At 44.1% G+C, this 15,368-nt stretch overlaps 2 protein-coding genes across 2 annotated transcripts in view; both read left to right on the forward strand.

Annotated features, from left to right (window-relative positions):
- Nucleotides 1-1,477: 1,477 nt before the first annotated feature.
- LOC104126611 (olfactory receptor 10AC1) lies at nucleotides 1,478-2,488 on the forward strand. Its single transcript, XM_009639202.2, has one exon. The coding sequence runs from the start codon at nucleotides 1,478-1,480 to the stop codon at nucleotides 2,486-2,488; it is 1,011 nt and encodes a 336-aa protein (XP_009637497.2).
- A 10,467-nt stretch (nucleotides 2,489-12,955) lies between these two features.
- EPHA1 (EPH receptor A1) overlaps nucleotides 12,956-15,368 on the forward strand; it is a 35,018-nt gene continuing 32,605 nt past the window's right edge. The window contains exon 1 of the mRNA XM_009639134.2: nucleotides 12,956-13,049. Within this exon, the coding sequence (XP_009637429.1) occupies nucleotides 12,956-13,049 (94 nt within the window). The remainder of the gene's footprint in view (nucleotides 13,050-15,368) is intronic.

Genomic DNA, 15,368 nt, shown 5'->3' on the forward strand with positions numbered 1-15,368 from the left:
TGAAGTACTGGATCACAAGGAAACCTTGGGGCAGCAAGTTCCAGAGACTGCAGTGGCAAAAATAAAGGCAAAGGCATGCAGGCTTATTAGATTCACCTCCTCAACTTTACTGATTATTTCTTTCTGGAGCTTTTTTGAGATGTCTTCTTTCCAGGAAGATCTCTGTCTCCACTAATAATTTTTTCCATCAACTTCCCATTCCTTCTATTTGCTCTTGATGGCATTGGAAATTTCATTTAATTTTCCAGCGCTTCTTTCATATTTAAATACTGCTGGGTTTTTGATAAGAGCAGAAGTCTTCAAGGTATCTCTACTTTTATTACTGGTTTACAGTAAAGTGTAGAAAGGGTTGGAATTATTCCTTGTAGTAAATATTGCATTACATGATGAACACATGAATAACGAGCACTGTTCACCTGTGACCACTATATGTAATTTATTATTATATAGCTCTCTACTTCCTTATCTTTCCTAGATCTTTGCAACTTAAAGAGCTTTGCATGACTCCACATTCCTAGGAATTTTCCATTCTTCCTGTGACAAGGAATACCTCATTCTCTCTAAGATATTAGCTTTGTATTTTCTTTAAAAAATTGTTATACAGAGTACGTTGCCATTTGGTTTTGAGTTTGCGAGTTTGTTACTTTAATTCTGATGCCATAGGGCTGAGCCAGGCATAAAGATGTAAGCAGCCAAAATGTCAGCTCTAATTTTAGAATGCTCATGTCTAATCACTGACCCCTTCCAATTTGAAACCCTGTTTCCATATGAACTTTGAGGCAGATCCATTGTGGGGAAGGGAGAAGCCAGACAGTGAATACCTTAAGTTCCCATTAATTGGGGTCAGACTGTAGAGCTCCTGCTCACTGTCTGGTTGTCCTTGTACATCTCTGGTACAGATGTAGAGGGCTGCAGTATTGGTGTGAATAGAGAATGAATGGGTCTGCCTGTGAGTGGAAGCACCAAAAGGAGCACTTGCAGAATGTCTGCAAGACTTAGGTGTTGATGGTCATCAAGATCCCAACACATCCGTATGCCACTTCTTAAGACACTCAGATCAGGAGGGAGAGTTCAATGATGATTCTCAAAAGCAGGACAGGATGGAGAGACAGTGTCAACTCCTGAAGGGTACCTAATGCACGTTCAAAACCTGCACATGGTCACCAACACAGGAACAACTCAGAAGAAGCGAAGACCCAACAGCTCACATTCCTTGTCATCAATGTCATGGCAAAGAATCCTAGGCAGATCATTTGGGTGCAAGAACCAAAAGGTGGTTGTGAGAATATGGGTCTGAGAGTCTGTTGGATGTGACTGAGTGAAATCAGTTTTGGTTTACAACGAAATTACCTTCCTCCCCACACAACAAGATTTACTACACTGGTTCTACAGTACTGCAACATTATTTCCTATATGGAATTGATTGCCAGGCATCAGGTCAAATTCAACTGTCTCCCTTCTGTTTCTCTCCCTGCAGATGCCATGTGAAGGCTGCATGGAGAGGGACAATAAGAGCAGTGATGCAAGCATGGAGTTCCTCCTGCTCGGCTTCTCCGAGCTGCTCTGTCTGCGGGCCCTCCTCTTCCTTATCTTTCTCATTGTCCATTTGGCCACGTTGGCAGGGAATGTGATGATCTTCATGGCAGTGGTTATGGAGCCTTCCCGTCCTCCCATGCTTTTCTTCCTCTGTCAGCTCTCTGTCATTGAGCTCTGCTATACCTTAGTCATTGTCCCTAAGGCACTCCTCAGCCTGGCAGTGGCGGATGGCAGCACCATTTCTTTCATAGGCTGTGCTGCGCAGATGCACCTTTTTGTGGCCCTCGGTGGGGCTGAATGCTTCCTCCTGGTAGCCATGTCGTACGACCGCTACGTTGCCATCTGCCAGCCGCTTCACTACGTAGCTGTGATGAGCGAGGGGCTCTGCCTCAGGCTGGCTGTGGCATGCTGTCTGGGAGGCTTTGCTGTTGCCCTGGTGTTGACAGTGGCTGTTTTCCGCTTACCTTTCTGCCAGTCGCATCGTATCAACCACTTCTTCTGTGACGTCCCTGCTGTGCTGCACCTGGCCTGTACCCAGAGTTATGCCCGTGAGCTACCCTTGCTGGCTGCCTGTGTGCTCCTCCTGCTGCTCCCCTTCCTCCTGATCCTGACCTCGTATCTTTGCATTGCCACTGCTTTGTTACATGTCACCTCCTCTGTGGGAAGGGGCAAGGCCTTTTCCACCTGCATTTCGCACTTGGCCATCACCTTACTACACTATGGATGTGCCACCTTCGTGTACATTCGTCCTAAGTCCAGTTATTCACCAGCTCGAGACAAGATGGTGTCTCTGGTCTACACCAACATTACTCCATTACTGTATCCCCTCATTTATAGCCTGAGGAACAAGGAAATCAGAGGGGTCCTTGGGAAAATGTTGAGGAGGAAGAATATAGCTCAGCTGAACGGGGATACTCTCAGAGATGTGATGTGTGTGTGTGCTAAATTCTAGTAGAACAAATGTGTGCTTGTTGGAAAACAGCCCCATAACCACGTTAGGACCAGATTCTCCATAGACTTCACTACGGCAAATATCCAGGCAGAATTTAACATGCATCAGTACATTTATGACAAAATGATGTCTCTGCTAAAAAAAAAAAACCCTAACACTTTACCTAAAGGGATATGCTTTAATGACTTGTGAGAAAGAAGAGCTCTGATCACTTTGTGGTCTTGCTTCTGTGATCACATACATACTCACGCTTAAATTCATGGTCACCTCAGCGCAATCAAAAGACCAACACAAAATTAAAGCTGCTGTATTGGTTTCATTATTTTTCTGTCAAGATGAAAGTAGAAACTGGAAACTGGGAAATCCATAAAAAGTTTTAGAGTGGGAAGGTTTTCAGCACAAAAAATCTTAAGAGGGTTATTAGAAGGTTAGAAGAAGAAAGCCCATGCCTAGAAAGAAATGGAAATTAAGCTGGGTTTTTCTCAAAATTTAGCAGAAGGCTAAATCCCATCACAAGTGGAAAGATCAATAGTGTAAACTCATCTTACTTTGAATTATTCTAGATAATGAAAGTGCCATCGATTTGACAGGAGTGTGACTTTCCCATGCCTGTTTTGCAGGAAGCAATCTTTCCTTTTATAGGGATACTTTAGGTTTGGATTGTTCCTATGGCAACATAAAGACTAAGATACTGGTCTTATCATGTGACTTTTATCAAGAAAAACTGTATCGTATAAATAAGGGTGCCTGAGGAGTGTTGAAATCTGTCGTGGTAAGATTAATAATACCACTGCTGAGGTGGTTGTGATTTCTTTTGCAAAACCAGTGAGAGTTACAGCACACGCTGGACTGCAGCAGACATAAGAGTCTGGGAGGTGCAAAGCAGTGTTATTTTGTGTGTTTCCTACATGTAGGTGGAACAGGATGATTCAGGCAAATTAGGGAAGATCTGTCACAGGAACAGGGGGGAAAGGAGCAACTTCATTATTTTATTTAGTACTTCCCTCCCCCATGCCTCTTTAAACCCCCAAACACACCCTTTGATTCAGAACCCACCTTTACACATCAAATTGTTGAGAAAAAATTAAAAGGCTTGCTTCTGTTTCTCTGTCTAATCCAAAGGAATTTCAGCACCTCAGCTGCCCTCAGCCCTCTCCCTAGGCAGATAGAGAGAGCAGAGTGATATTTGCTTTCTCTGGGCTAAAATCATTAAAAATTATGGTAAGTGGATTTGACTAATGTAAAAAATTGTCACTGTACCTAAGGAAGTTAACCTGGAGCCATCTGACAAAAGAGAAATGTGGAATTTAAAACTCACATTAAAAGCTGTCTTCAAGTTGACAGTCTAGCCAGCCTAAAATATTAACCCAGAATATTGTCTCTCATGTCAATGAATACCTAATTTCTGCTGTGAGCAAAGGTTTAGCTGCATTATTTAAAATGATAAAAGTTGTAGTGAACATTTTAATCACCTGCCAGGTCTTCCAAAAATGAGAAGGGGAGGGTCTCAATAAAAGCACATGGCTTACTAATAGAGAAGTACTTTAGAAGTATGTTAGAGAAGTACTTTGAATCAAATACTATTAAAGGATTTAAAGGCAGTAAATAACTAATGAGCACAGGACAAAACTGAAGCATCAATTCCAAGTCCTGTCAAGTCAAACCAAGCTTTGAAGTTAATCCTGCTGCAAGCAGTGGGCTGGACTAGAGACCTCCAGAGGTCCCTTCTGAGATTAGTAGGATTCTACAGCAGAGGTTTCTAGGAGGTATTGATATGCTCAAATTCCTGGCAATAAAACTAAGGGACAGGAAGGCACTGAGGCATATAATACTGATCAGAACCTCGGTAGAGGCCCCCACATGTTTCTGGTAGCTGTAGGCATGGGATAGCAGAGATATAACTATCATCTGCTGCTAGCTGGGAGGAGACAGCAGGGCTATGTCCTGAACTAGGGATGTTCCTCATGAAGAACTGCTGACAGGTGGCACCTCAGCAGACCTGTCCTCACTGCAAGGGTATGGATGATGACTTTGGGAGGAATGATGTGACTGAAACAGCTTCCAGGATAAACTCCCAGCTCTTTAGTTCTGAAATACATGTGGGAAGCACAACAGCAATGGAGGTTTTCTGCAAAGACACTGCCTCCACGCCATGTCTTTGCAGATGAATGGATTGAGGAGATACCCCAGAGCCCGACATTACCCCGATCCTATCCCCATCATTATTCCCACACTCATTCACAGCACCCATGGCCCCTCTCCTATGCCCAGCTGTGCTGAGTGCAGGGCTTTGCTGTACAGGTCTGCAGAGAGGACTCAGAGATGAGAGTGGGAAGTGAAAGCTTATGATGTAAGAGCAGCAACAATGTATATGAGATGCCAGAACCACTTTCTTTTTAAATGTTACCTTTCAATTTCCAGGAGCTGCCTGAAGTCCCTTTTCCATGACCTCCCTTTACAAAGTGCCTGTTTCAGTCCTGTTGACCCAGTATGCTGGGTCAACATGCTGAGAGCTGGAGAATGCCCAAGTGAAGTAAGACAGCAACATCCCTGATGCAGGGCATGAGCTCAGAAAAAATAATGAGAATTTCTAAGTCCTTTTCAGAACTTCACAGGGAACAGCAGGATCCAGCCAGGCAGTGCAGAGTTAGGCAACTGCATATTCCACCTCCAACCAAAGACAGATAGGGCAAAAACCTTTCCATGGGCATCATAGCTTTCTGGGTTAGGTAGGGTCTCAAGACCCCTCAATGTATGAGTTAGGTTGTGGATCTGCAATCCACAAATGGTCTTGTCCTTCCTTGGAGCATAATGCCTACATCTCCAAATTTGCAGAGGTCTGAGATCTGGCAAACACAGGTGCCATGAGGTTTTCCAATGAAACCAGGTAAGACATATCTAAGACTCCATTTATGGTTTACACAGCCATAGAAACAGAGTATTCAACCTTGCAATTAAGTTTGTCAAGGCAAGGCATTAGATGGGATGAGAGCACAGATCTCATCAGTGGCTGAGCACCAGAGCTCAACCTCTAAGGGCTCAACCTGTAAGACCTGTAAGATCTCATCAGTGCTGCCCATGTGCTCAAAAATGAAGAGGGTTTGGAAGATGATGGCAGAGATGTCAAGTAACATTCAGGGTACTTAAGGTCCAGCACCTTGAATGGTACATACCATTCAAAGTGGTACCTTCACTCAAGGAGGTATTTCAAGGAGTGCTACCTACCAGTACCACTGATACTGGTAGGGTACCAGTGAAATCTCCTTTTCAGTGTAGAGAAACCAGTGAAAGCACTTTTTTTTTTTTTTTTTTTTTTTTTTTTTTTTTTTTTTTTTTTGCACACTGTCATGTTTGTCATGTTTTTCTGGCAATACAGGTAAGATGTTCCCTAAAAATTGTTCCTATTAATCAATAACCTAAAAGAATTAAATGCACTTGCATTAAAAATATTTCCTTACTTTTCTGAGAGTCTAAATACAAAAAGTTTACTATGGGGATGTGTGTTTCTGTTATGGGTTAGGGAAGCTGAAATTCTGATGGAAGTCCAATTTTAAGAACATGGAAGAAGTTTCAATGTATTCAACTCCCTTTGACAAAGGCGAGTTATCACAGCCTATCCGTTTTGGCTTACATGGAAGGTGAGTCTACCAGCCTCCCTTCTCTTGAATTCTTTAAAAGCATAGAAAATCTGCAGATAATCCTATATTTACCCAAATAGCTTCTTTTGTCCTTTGATCTGAAGCCAAAGGTGAAATTAATACAGCTATTTACAACAATGGAGTTGTAGCCATTGAAAATGGATCTGTGGGTCGTATCAAACCTAGAAAGCGGGCTTTAATATCATGAGGGTGAAAAGCTCTCAAATATGGTGATTTGCTTTATTGATAAAAGACCCCTTTTTCCATATTCTTATTATTCAGCATGCCAAGGGCAATAGCCATATTGACTTTACTATGATAAAAACTAGAATGCTATAGAAGTTTCTCTTGCAGATATTTATAGATAGAAGATACGCAGAAGGAGACGAGTCCTTCCTGAGATTGTTTTGTGCCATTACATGAAATTACTTATCCAGCATATAAAATCTGATAAGATTCTATATGATATAAAAAAATAAAGTCCACACCCCTATAAACAGGTTAATGGGGAACAAATATACTTAAATATTCTGCCCTTCCTCTCCAGAATAAAAAATATCTAGACTCTAAAAGTTTTTTATTTTCCAACTGGGTTGTTGTGCAGGCCTTAAGTCCCCTTTAACGGACTACCTCAGGAAGCAACCAGGAATGTAGGACAAGATATAATCAGGACACCAAAGCGGAGCTGGGGAAGGAGGTGAAGCTCCATGCCAGCTGGTTGGTTTCGGTGTCAGTTTCACTTTGGCCTGCAATCATCTCCACATCAAAAAGCTGACTGAAGGTGCTACTAATAATTTTAGCTTTGTATCCCTAACCTAAAGCTCTTGGCTCTAAAGATCCTGCCGTGCTCAGTTATGTTCTAGACAAGTCCGGGAAAAACTGAGAATGGGAAGGTCAATACCCATCCAGTGTGTACCCTTGGTTTCACCTGCATAAGTGCAAAGATATGAGACAGTCTCATTTTACAAATTGGTATGTAAAGATATAAGACTGTCTGGTTCTATAAATTCATATGTAGAGCTGAGGGAGCACCATATGGCTCAGCAGCATATGGCCTCCAGCCTAGTCACTGCTGAAAATCAGCTCTCCTGAAAATCTGTGTTGCATTTTATTGTGTTTTTGGTCTACAGTTGCTCTCATCATTTTAATGTTTTGATTTAATTAAGAGTTCACTTTTCAAAAATCAAATGGGAAGCGGAACTGGGAATGGAGCTGACAGTAAGCTGGGAAGATGTTACCACAATCAATGCCTGCTTCCCACCTGCAAGACCGCAAGGTGTCTGTTCCAAATATCTTCTCTCAATGTCAACACTGAAACCACTCAAGGTGAACATAGGTTGTTAATGCAGTGACTGGTGGCAACTATTTTATTTCTGCACAGGAAGGCAACACTACAACACCAAGATTATGGTATGACAGCAAGAGATAAGGGCAAGCTTTCTGTGTTGAGATTGTGGAGGCAACTCTAATTTGTCAAGAAGAGGACCATAAAAATAACTGCAGATTTGAAACAGACATTAAAGCTTTAAAATTTCTAATTAAAACCCCAGAAATTAGAAGATTGATTAACTCACACATTCAGCTGTCAGTGTAGAAAAAAGAAATTAAAAATCACACTATCAAAGTGACTAGTGATATGGCTCATTACTGCATGTTAATGATTTTTTTCAATGTTGGTGAGGTATTTTCACATTTAAACATAATTAATACAAGAGTGCGAAAGAACAGCTAAAAAATATGAACAAATTACAGAGGTATGTACTTGTCATGCTACTATTGCTATATTTTGAGCTATAGTTCAATTGCTAAAAATATTATAATCTTATTTTTCTACAACTTAGTTGAAGAAGTCATGAGCATTTCTACTAGAAATGAAATTTCTCTGGGTCAGATTTTATGTTTATTGTACATATGCTGTTGTGTTGGTAATGGTCAAGGAGAAATTGAATTCTGCTCTTTTTTTTCCTTCTTTTTTTTTCCCTTGAGGTCAGTAATAGGAGTAATAAAAAAGTGAAAACTTAATGCCACCAAGATAAATAAATATCTTCAAATGAGCCCAGGAAGCATGTGCTCTCAAAGAGGAGTGGCAAATGTAGAACTGCACTTTTTGGATTGTTAAGTATATAATGTGCTATAATATCTATTAAAAAGTAACTAACCCTTGTGGCCCACACCTGTACCACTTAAGGCAGTTTTATGCATGGGAATATGAATCAGACTATATTATGGCTAGGTTTGTATTGCTTTCCACTCACCTATTCAAAATGTCGCATCTTCAACAGAAGTGAAGCCCTGGTTTGCTTAGGGTTTTTTTTTCTTTTTGCAGTAGGTCCCTCAGTCTCACACGGCTTCACTGTTGACCGAAAGTGTTAACTTGGAAAGAAACAAAATCCCAGCCATCACCAGACAAAACTGATTGCATCACCCTTAAACTACGCGTGGGCTTGATGGGTGGGGGTGGGCTGCTCCCTGCTCCTGCCACGGCACCTCCGGGCAGCCGGGACCTCTCAGGCTCCCCATCCCTTGGACCACCAGGGGGAGCAGAACGGGTCTATGAAGGCAAGTGAATTTTCTCAGGTAATTTCTGGGGAAAAGAAAGGTCCTCCACCTCGTTTTCAGGATCGTACAATGATTTAAAATATTCCTGTTTTGCCACCCCAATAAGAGCATGGCAGACCATGTGCAGGATAGCTTATCAGGAGACAAAAGCCAGAAAGCCTGCAGTTCAGCCAAGAGTGGAAATATGCTTCTGTGCCTGATTAGGTGTCCAGCCAGGGCATCAGTAGGTAGAGAAACACCTATGAGTACATTGCTGATGAACAAGCAAGTGGAGTTTTATGCAGGGATAGTGGACTTCTAGTCCATGTTTAGTCCTTCCCACTGGTATGTTGTCTCCGTTAGGTGAAGAATACACATGGGAAGGTGCCCTCCCGATCTGACTGGAGCCCAAGTAAGGAGCTGTCTACGTTCCTGGTGGCAAGAAGACATGATCATTCATCTACTAGTGAAGAACAGAAGCAGAAAAAGATTAAGATGGGATGGGACTACTGGAGGTCTTTAGCCCAAATACCTACTCACAGCAGGGCTAACACTAAAGCTGTGTCAGGTTGCTCTGGTCCTCGTTCAGGCAAATCCTGTACATCTCCAGGGCTGTTCCTCTCTGGATATGTGAGAAAGAGTGGGGGAATGTCCCCTGCTTCTACTGGGATGAGCAATTAAAATGAAACCCTACACCTACACCCTGTCTCTATCAGCTTCATTCGTTCCCTTGCCCTTGTTATTCTTCTCAGCGGAGGAAGATAACCAGCTTGACTACTTGTGCAGTTAAACCCCCAAGTCCCTAAGCTAGGGGTGATCATTTTGTGATCAAGATGACCCACTTGTTCTCCTTTGTAGGAGTTTAAAATAGCTGAAGTCTGAGTTTCCAAATGAAAAAAAAGTCGATGTACAAAACTAATTTAACAGCTTAAACCACTAAATGGTAGGAGTCTATTTGCTGCAGAAAGACTGTCTGAAGCTAGTTGTTTGAAATATTTTAAGATAATTGCTTGTGGAGAAGAGACAAAAAACTCTCCAAGATACAAAAGAAAACACTAGAATATGAAACGGTGGTCATGGAAGTGAGAATAAGAGAGAGCATGAATTCTCTACAGGGAATGCAACATCAAAAAAAAGCGTCCCCTGTGCTCTACAGAGCTGTCATAGATTTTTCTTAGCGCTGTAGAGCTAGTGGATAAAGGAGTGAATCAGAGGCCATAGAACAAGGGCGAGTTCCTCCTTTAGACTGAAGTGGGGCTTGTTGCAGGATGCAATTGGGGCCCCCGGGAGCCCTATAGATCTATGTTACTATAGCATCTTACTGAAAGCCGGTTCAAGATGCACAGATTCAAGTTATCAATACCAAAGGGATGCTTTAATAGTTTGGGAAGTAATATCAAGCGAGGAACTCCAGAGGTTGTTTCTAGGCTCAGTTTCATTCATTATCTAGGACATTTAACAGCACAATGCTGAAACTCATAGCTCCTTCTGAAATGTGAGGAGCAGCAAGCACAGTAAACAATTTATAAGAAACATATGAAAGGGTTCTGTCTGAACTGCAGTTCAAAAGAAGCACGTCCCAACCCAGTCTTGGGAGTGCCCTTTGACTGTCCCAACAGCACATCAAGGCAAGACCTGGTGCATACCATTCCTCCTCACTTCCCCCACCACAAGCCCACATGTCTGTAGGAGGAAAGCCCAGGTGTGTTGTGTAGTGATATTTTCCAGCTAGATACCTAATCTCAGCAATACACAAAATAGGATACTGGGAAATGGAAGGAAAAAATATGCTTTGTGATTCAGAAATACTCAGAGGGACTAGAAACACAGGATGAGATTCAACCCAAAGACACGCTGAGAGTGAGTTTAAAAGATACAGTTACCTTCTTACTATCAAAAAGCATGCCCACGATGGGAAGGTCACTGGGAAGCCATAACACTGAAAAGGTTGTGGAAGTGTAAATCATAGAATCACAGAGTCATAGAATATGATTGTAAAGATACAAGTTTTTTTAAATTGTTATTTCAGATTTATTTTTTTTCACTAGACACTCAGGGCACTCACTGGGTACAGCCTCTGTGTAGATTTCTTCTTTTTCCCTTTGCATCTGCATTTCAGTGCAGAGGATACCTGGCAAAGCAATGCAGCAGAGCTTTTAGAAATACCAGTAAAGTTCCTGTCATTTGGGGTTTCTACTTTTTTATGCTTCCACTTGTTTACAGATTTGCTGCAGCACTTGGTCTTGCTGTAACATTAGATTGCATTTTGTTTGACTACCATTGTACACATTCTGGCTAGGAGCTATAGTAGGTGAACTCCAATCTACAAAATAACAAAGCCTTAAATACGATTTCTGACCACTGTCATCTGGAATCCCCCAATTTCTGACCCCATCAGCCAACACTAATGAGGGGAAGAAAAAGAAAATAAATCTTTTTTAGGTCACCTTCTCCAATAAGCTCTAGTAAATCTGTTCTTGTCTATTCCAAATAGCTTAGATCCAATGTCCTGGGTATCTGCCCACTAATGAAACAGAGACAGAGCATCCCCAGGTTTTTCACCCCAGAGCTTTGGCACTGCTGAGATTCTACAGATGCAAACTTGGGTAGCCCTGAGGAACTGAATGTAAGGCTGCAAGACTGATTTTGTTTGCCTTAGGAAGGATATGAGCTCCTGAGCTGCCCTAGAACCTTACCCAATTGCAAATGTTTTTTTCCCATTTCATGCCTATATAGGCCTCGCCTATCTTGTCCCGTCACAAAGGAGAAGTTAGCCGTGGGTCTGTCTTCCCCACTGCAACATCATAGACTGAAGAAGGCACAGTACTGTACAAATGAAGACTGAAATGGATGCATTCCACTAGTGCAAACTCAAGCTATGGCATGTAGAAAAAGAAACTGGTGCTGCAATGGGGGTCATTCAAATGTGGGGGAAAGGTGGGCATAAAAATTTAGGACTTAGCACTGTAGACTGGGAAAGAGCACTTTGAACGGGATTAAACTGGAATAAATTTAAGATATAACTACTCTGAATGATGATATTTTACTTCATGTGCTATGTAAAATTTAAAGCTTAGTATTTCAACCATTTGTTCTCAAATTTCTCTTGCCTGTGTTCAAACTTCTTGGGATAGATTTTGGTTTTCCAAGATGTGTGGTTAAGGAATCACAGACCTCATTGAAAGATTTAGATGCAAGGGGCCTCAGGAGGTCTGTAGTCCCAACCCCTGCCCACAGCAAGGCTGACCCCAGAGGTAGGTAAGTCGCTCATGGCTGTGTCCTGGCAAGTCTGGAACATCTCTAAGGGTGTAGATCCCCCAGCTTCTCTAGGCAACCTGACAAGGTCCTTTCTTTAGCTTTTCTTGGGGAGAAGGAGGAAGAGCGCAGGAGGTATGTAGCCTTATGGCAAATGGAGGAATAATGCCATTTTACGGGGAGGGGTATAATAGCTGTGTATGGATGGGAGTAATATCCTTGATGAATGGCAGAAGAGATACCAAAAAAGTGAATTCTTTCATAGTTACGTCCCTCAGGAAGGAAACTAAAAGTCCCATGAGGTCTTCCTGGATAGAGAGAGAATCATTCTGGCTCAGTTCCTCTCCCGCGATTATTTTATTGAAAAGCAGGCACCGTCCATTGATGCTGAGGAGCTTATTAAAAGAAAATAGCAATTTTATTAAGAGAAGACAGTAATTTGCCAGATAAAGTGGCATGGCTATCACTCTGTGACGTGCTGTCACAGCTTGGGGAGCAAAATGGGCCACTGCCACTGGATATATCCTAAATATCGACTGCAAGGATGGCTCGGTGGTTTTAAGCCACTTTGTGGAGAAGTGGAGCAAGCAGTCTCTAGAATCACAGAATCGTTTAGGTTGGAAAAGACCTTTAAGATCATCAAGTCCAACCGTAGTGGACTCGAACGCAGCGTCTGGGCTGTTCTCGTCTGGAGGTGGCAATAGGGAGCCGCTTACGGGAGTGGAGTGGAGCAAAGGTGGAGGGAGGCTCCCAGGAAAAAAGGTGGCTGCCTTTAAGGTGGGTTTATTTGCCTGCCAGATGGGAAGTCTGTGACCAGCCCCTTTAAAACAGGTAAAGGCAGTAAGGCTTCTCCACCCACTCGCCTTGATCTTTCATCATAACTGTGGGCCAGGCGGGGAGGTTGTGCAATGTGCGCGCTCCAGCCAGGAAGCTGCAGGAGAGGTTCATGCACTGCCAGCAGGAGCCAAGGCTGGGAGGCCTGAGCCCGGGGAGCAGGCAGGGGCTGGGAGCCAGCCCCCCCCCCCCCAAAGCCTGCATGGAGCTGAGGACTTGGGGCAGCGGGATCGAGCTCTCCCTCTGGCTCCAGCTCTTCTGGGCTCTCCTTCCTCCCGAGGTGTCTGGGAAAGAAGGTAAGCGTGGGACCGGCTGGTCCCTCCGCCTGGAGGGTTGGGCTTGGGCGGGCAGGCAGAGAGGGACCTCTGGGAGAGGCAGGGAGCAGGGCCTGGCCGGCATGGGGCCCCAGGGGCACCCCGCAGCCTGCCCAGAAGGACTGGAGGAGGACTGGGGTGTCTGGGGAGGGCAGGCTGGTGTGGGGGGTGAGAGCGAGGATCAAACCCCATCAGCTCTCGGTGGCTCAGAGAACTGACCCCAGGTATGTTTCCCCCCCTCCCTGTCCACCTCTTCCCAGCTGAAGCACAGATGCCTCAGCATATCCACTGACCCAAGATAATTCTGCCTCTGTTTGCCTTAAACACAACCGTTGCAGATAACAAGTTTAAACACAAACTCAGAAAGTTTCTCCCCCCCTGCCAACACCCCCGCAGTTTCCTCAGGAAGCCCTCCTGGGAGTTAACCCTTGTGAGCAAGAGGACAACCAGTTTTTTGGAGGCTTGGAGGGTGAGACAGTCTCCTTCATCTGCCCCAGTGTTGAAGATGGAGCTGGGCTTTACAGTTTCCTCTTCCACCTCTTCTCTTAAGACTCCCGTGCTTCCCTTCTCTGTTCTGCTTAGTCCCTTTTATTAGATGTATTGATCTTTTCTTCTTCCATCTTGGCAGTTGCACAGTGGTTATGAAACATCTGGGGAATGGGAATTTTAATAGAGATGTGAGGAAGCGTAAATCTCTGTTCTGTTCCCTACCTTCTCCTGCAGTTAATTCCTGCCAGTGACTTCTAGTCTCTCTTTTGCACAGTGAGAGGTGTTGGGGCTTTTCCATCCCAACGACAGCCCTCTCCTTTGCTGCTCCGGGCTCTCAATCGAGAGGACTTAGTCATAACCAGCCATTCAGCCATGGTCTCATCTCAGACTCTGTGAGTTCTGAGCACTCCTTTAAAGCATTCTTGACAAATATTAAGGATCCAGCTTCATGGATGCAGCTAGCAGACACTGTGGAGGCGGCCAGCCTAGCTGAGAAGTAATACAAGGTAGCGCCACACAGGCTCTGGTTTCCGTAAGTGTGTGACCAGTAGCTGGCAGTAATACTTGGGGACTTCTCTGCCAGCTTCTCCCCTATCTGAACCATCTCATCTGGGCTGTGTCTGTGATCCACTCTTCCTTAATGCGTCTATCTGGGAACAGCTCATTTCCCTGGTGTCCTCTCTTATCTGAAGTCTTCCTTCTTTTTGGGGCAACCTCCTCCCATGTGGCTGGCCAGCCACGTGAGTTTCGTAGCAGTGAGGCTGTGGACCAAAGAGCTAGTGGCCCCAGAGTACTCATATTCCCTGTGCTCTTGTAGTCTTGCTGACTCATTCTTCCTTTGCTTGGAGAATCCCAGATGTGGGTTTCACTTTCAGAGGTACTTCTTGGGAATGGACTTCGCCCCCTTCCAGTGGGCACTCAGCAGCTGAAGGAGTCGATGCTGGCAGAGCAGTGGCCTGACACATGGGCTGTGCCAGGTTCCCATCCCAGCTGCTTCTGAGTTCCTCTTCCCTTGCTCTGCTAGGACTTGCCAAGCAGCCCCTTTCACTTCCACATCACTGCTTCAGGCCTGAAGTGCGTGGGATAGATATTATCTGTGTGGCCGTTCTGGAAGGACAGGCTACTTCACCCTGAGACTTTTTGCAGCCAACACCACCAGAACAGTATCTCAAATAGAGAGACTGAGAGCAGAAGGGAAGGGATTGAGGAGCCTTGTCTGCACAGGCAGTCTGTGGCTAGGAACATTTTGCCATATGACCATGCTGTGAATGCCGCGAACTTGCAAAACCTGGATTCCTGCTTTTCCCTTCTCCCAATCCTGAAAGGGTGTTGCAGAGGTGAGAACAGCAGTGCAATCCCTCTTATCTCTGATTCTGGGCCCACAGCCTGCTTCCTCATTCCATGGGACTCTTGCTGATCTGCACTTTACACCTTATTACTTGTAGTTGGCAGGCAGTATTTGTAAAGCAGTCAGATGAGGGGTGGAAATCTGGTTATTTAAATGCCATTTAAATATTTCCCCCCTCCTACCTTTCACCCCCAAATTCTTTTCTGAGATATTTAGAAATGACCCCTCTGAATACACCCACAGGAATCTAAAAGGGAATCCAAGGAATTTTTCCTGTTTCCTGTGCTCCCAAGCGGGGGCTGTGATAGGTGCACCAAAACCAGTAGTCTCTTCTGACAGCACGGGCAGACCCAAAGGCAGGCATGAGCTGCGCATCCAGCAGTATGACTTACTCCAACTCCTCTCCCTTCTCCCTGTTTGCCTACGAAGTGGTACATTAAAATTTCTCTTCCGGTCAAGACTTG

Source organism: Egretta garzetta, unplaced genomic scaffold, assembly GCF_000687185.1.
Source record: "Egretta garzetta isolate BGI_Z169 unplaced genomic scaffold, ASM68718v1 scaffold85, whole genome shotgun sequence".
In the NCBI taxonomy this organism is placed as follows: Eukaryota; Metazoa; Chordata; class Aves; order Pelecaniformes; family Ardeidae; genus Egretta; species Egretta garzetta.

What these genes read in the sequence shown, in the direction of transcription:
- LOC104126611 (XM_009639202.2), top strand. Translation starts at nt 1,478, where the DNA reads ATGCCATGTGAAGGCTGCATGGAGAGGGACAATAAGAGCAGTGATGCA.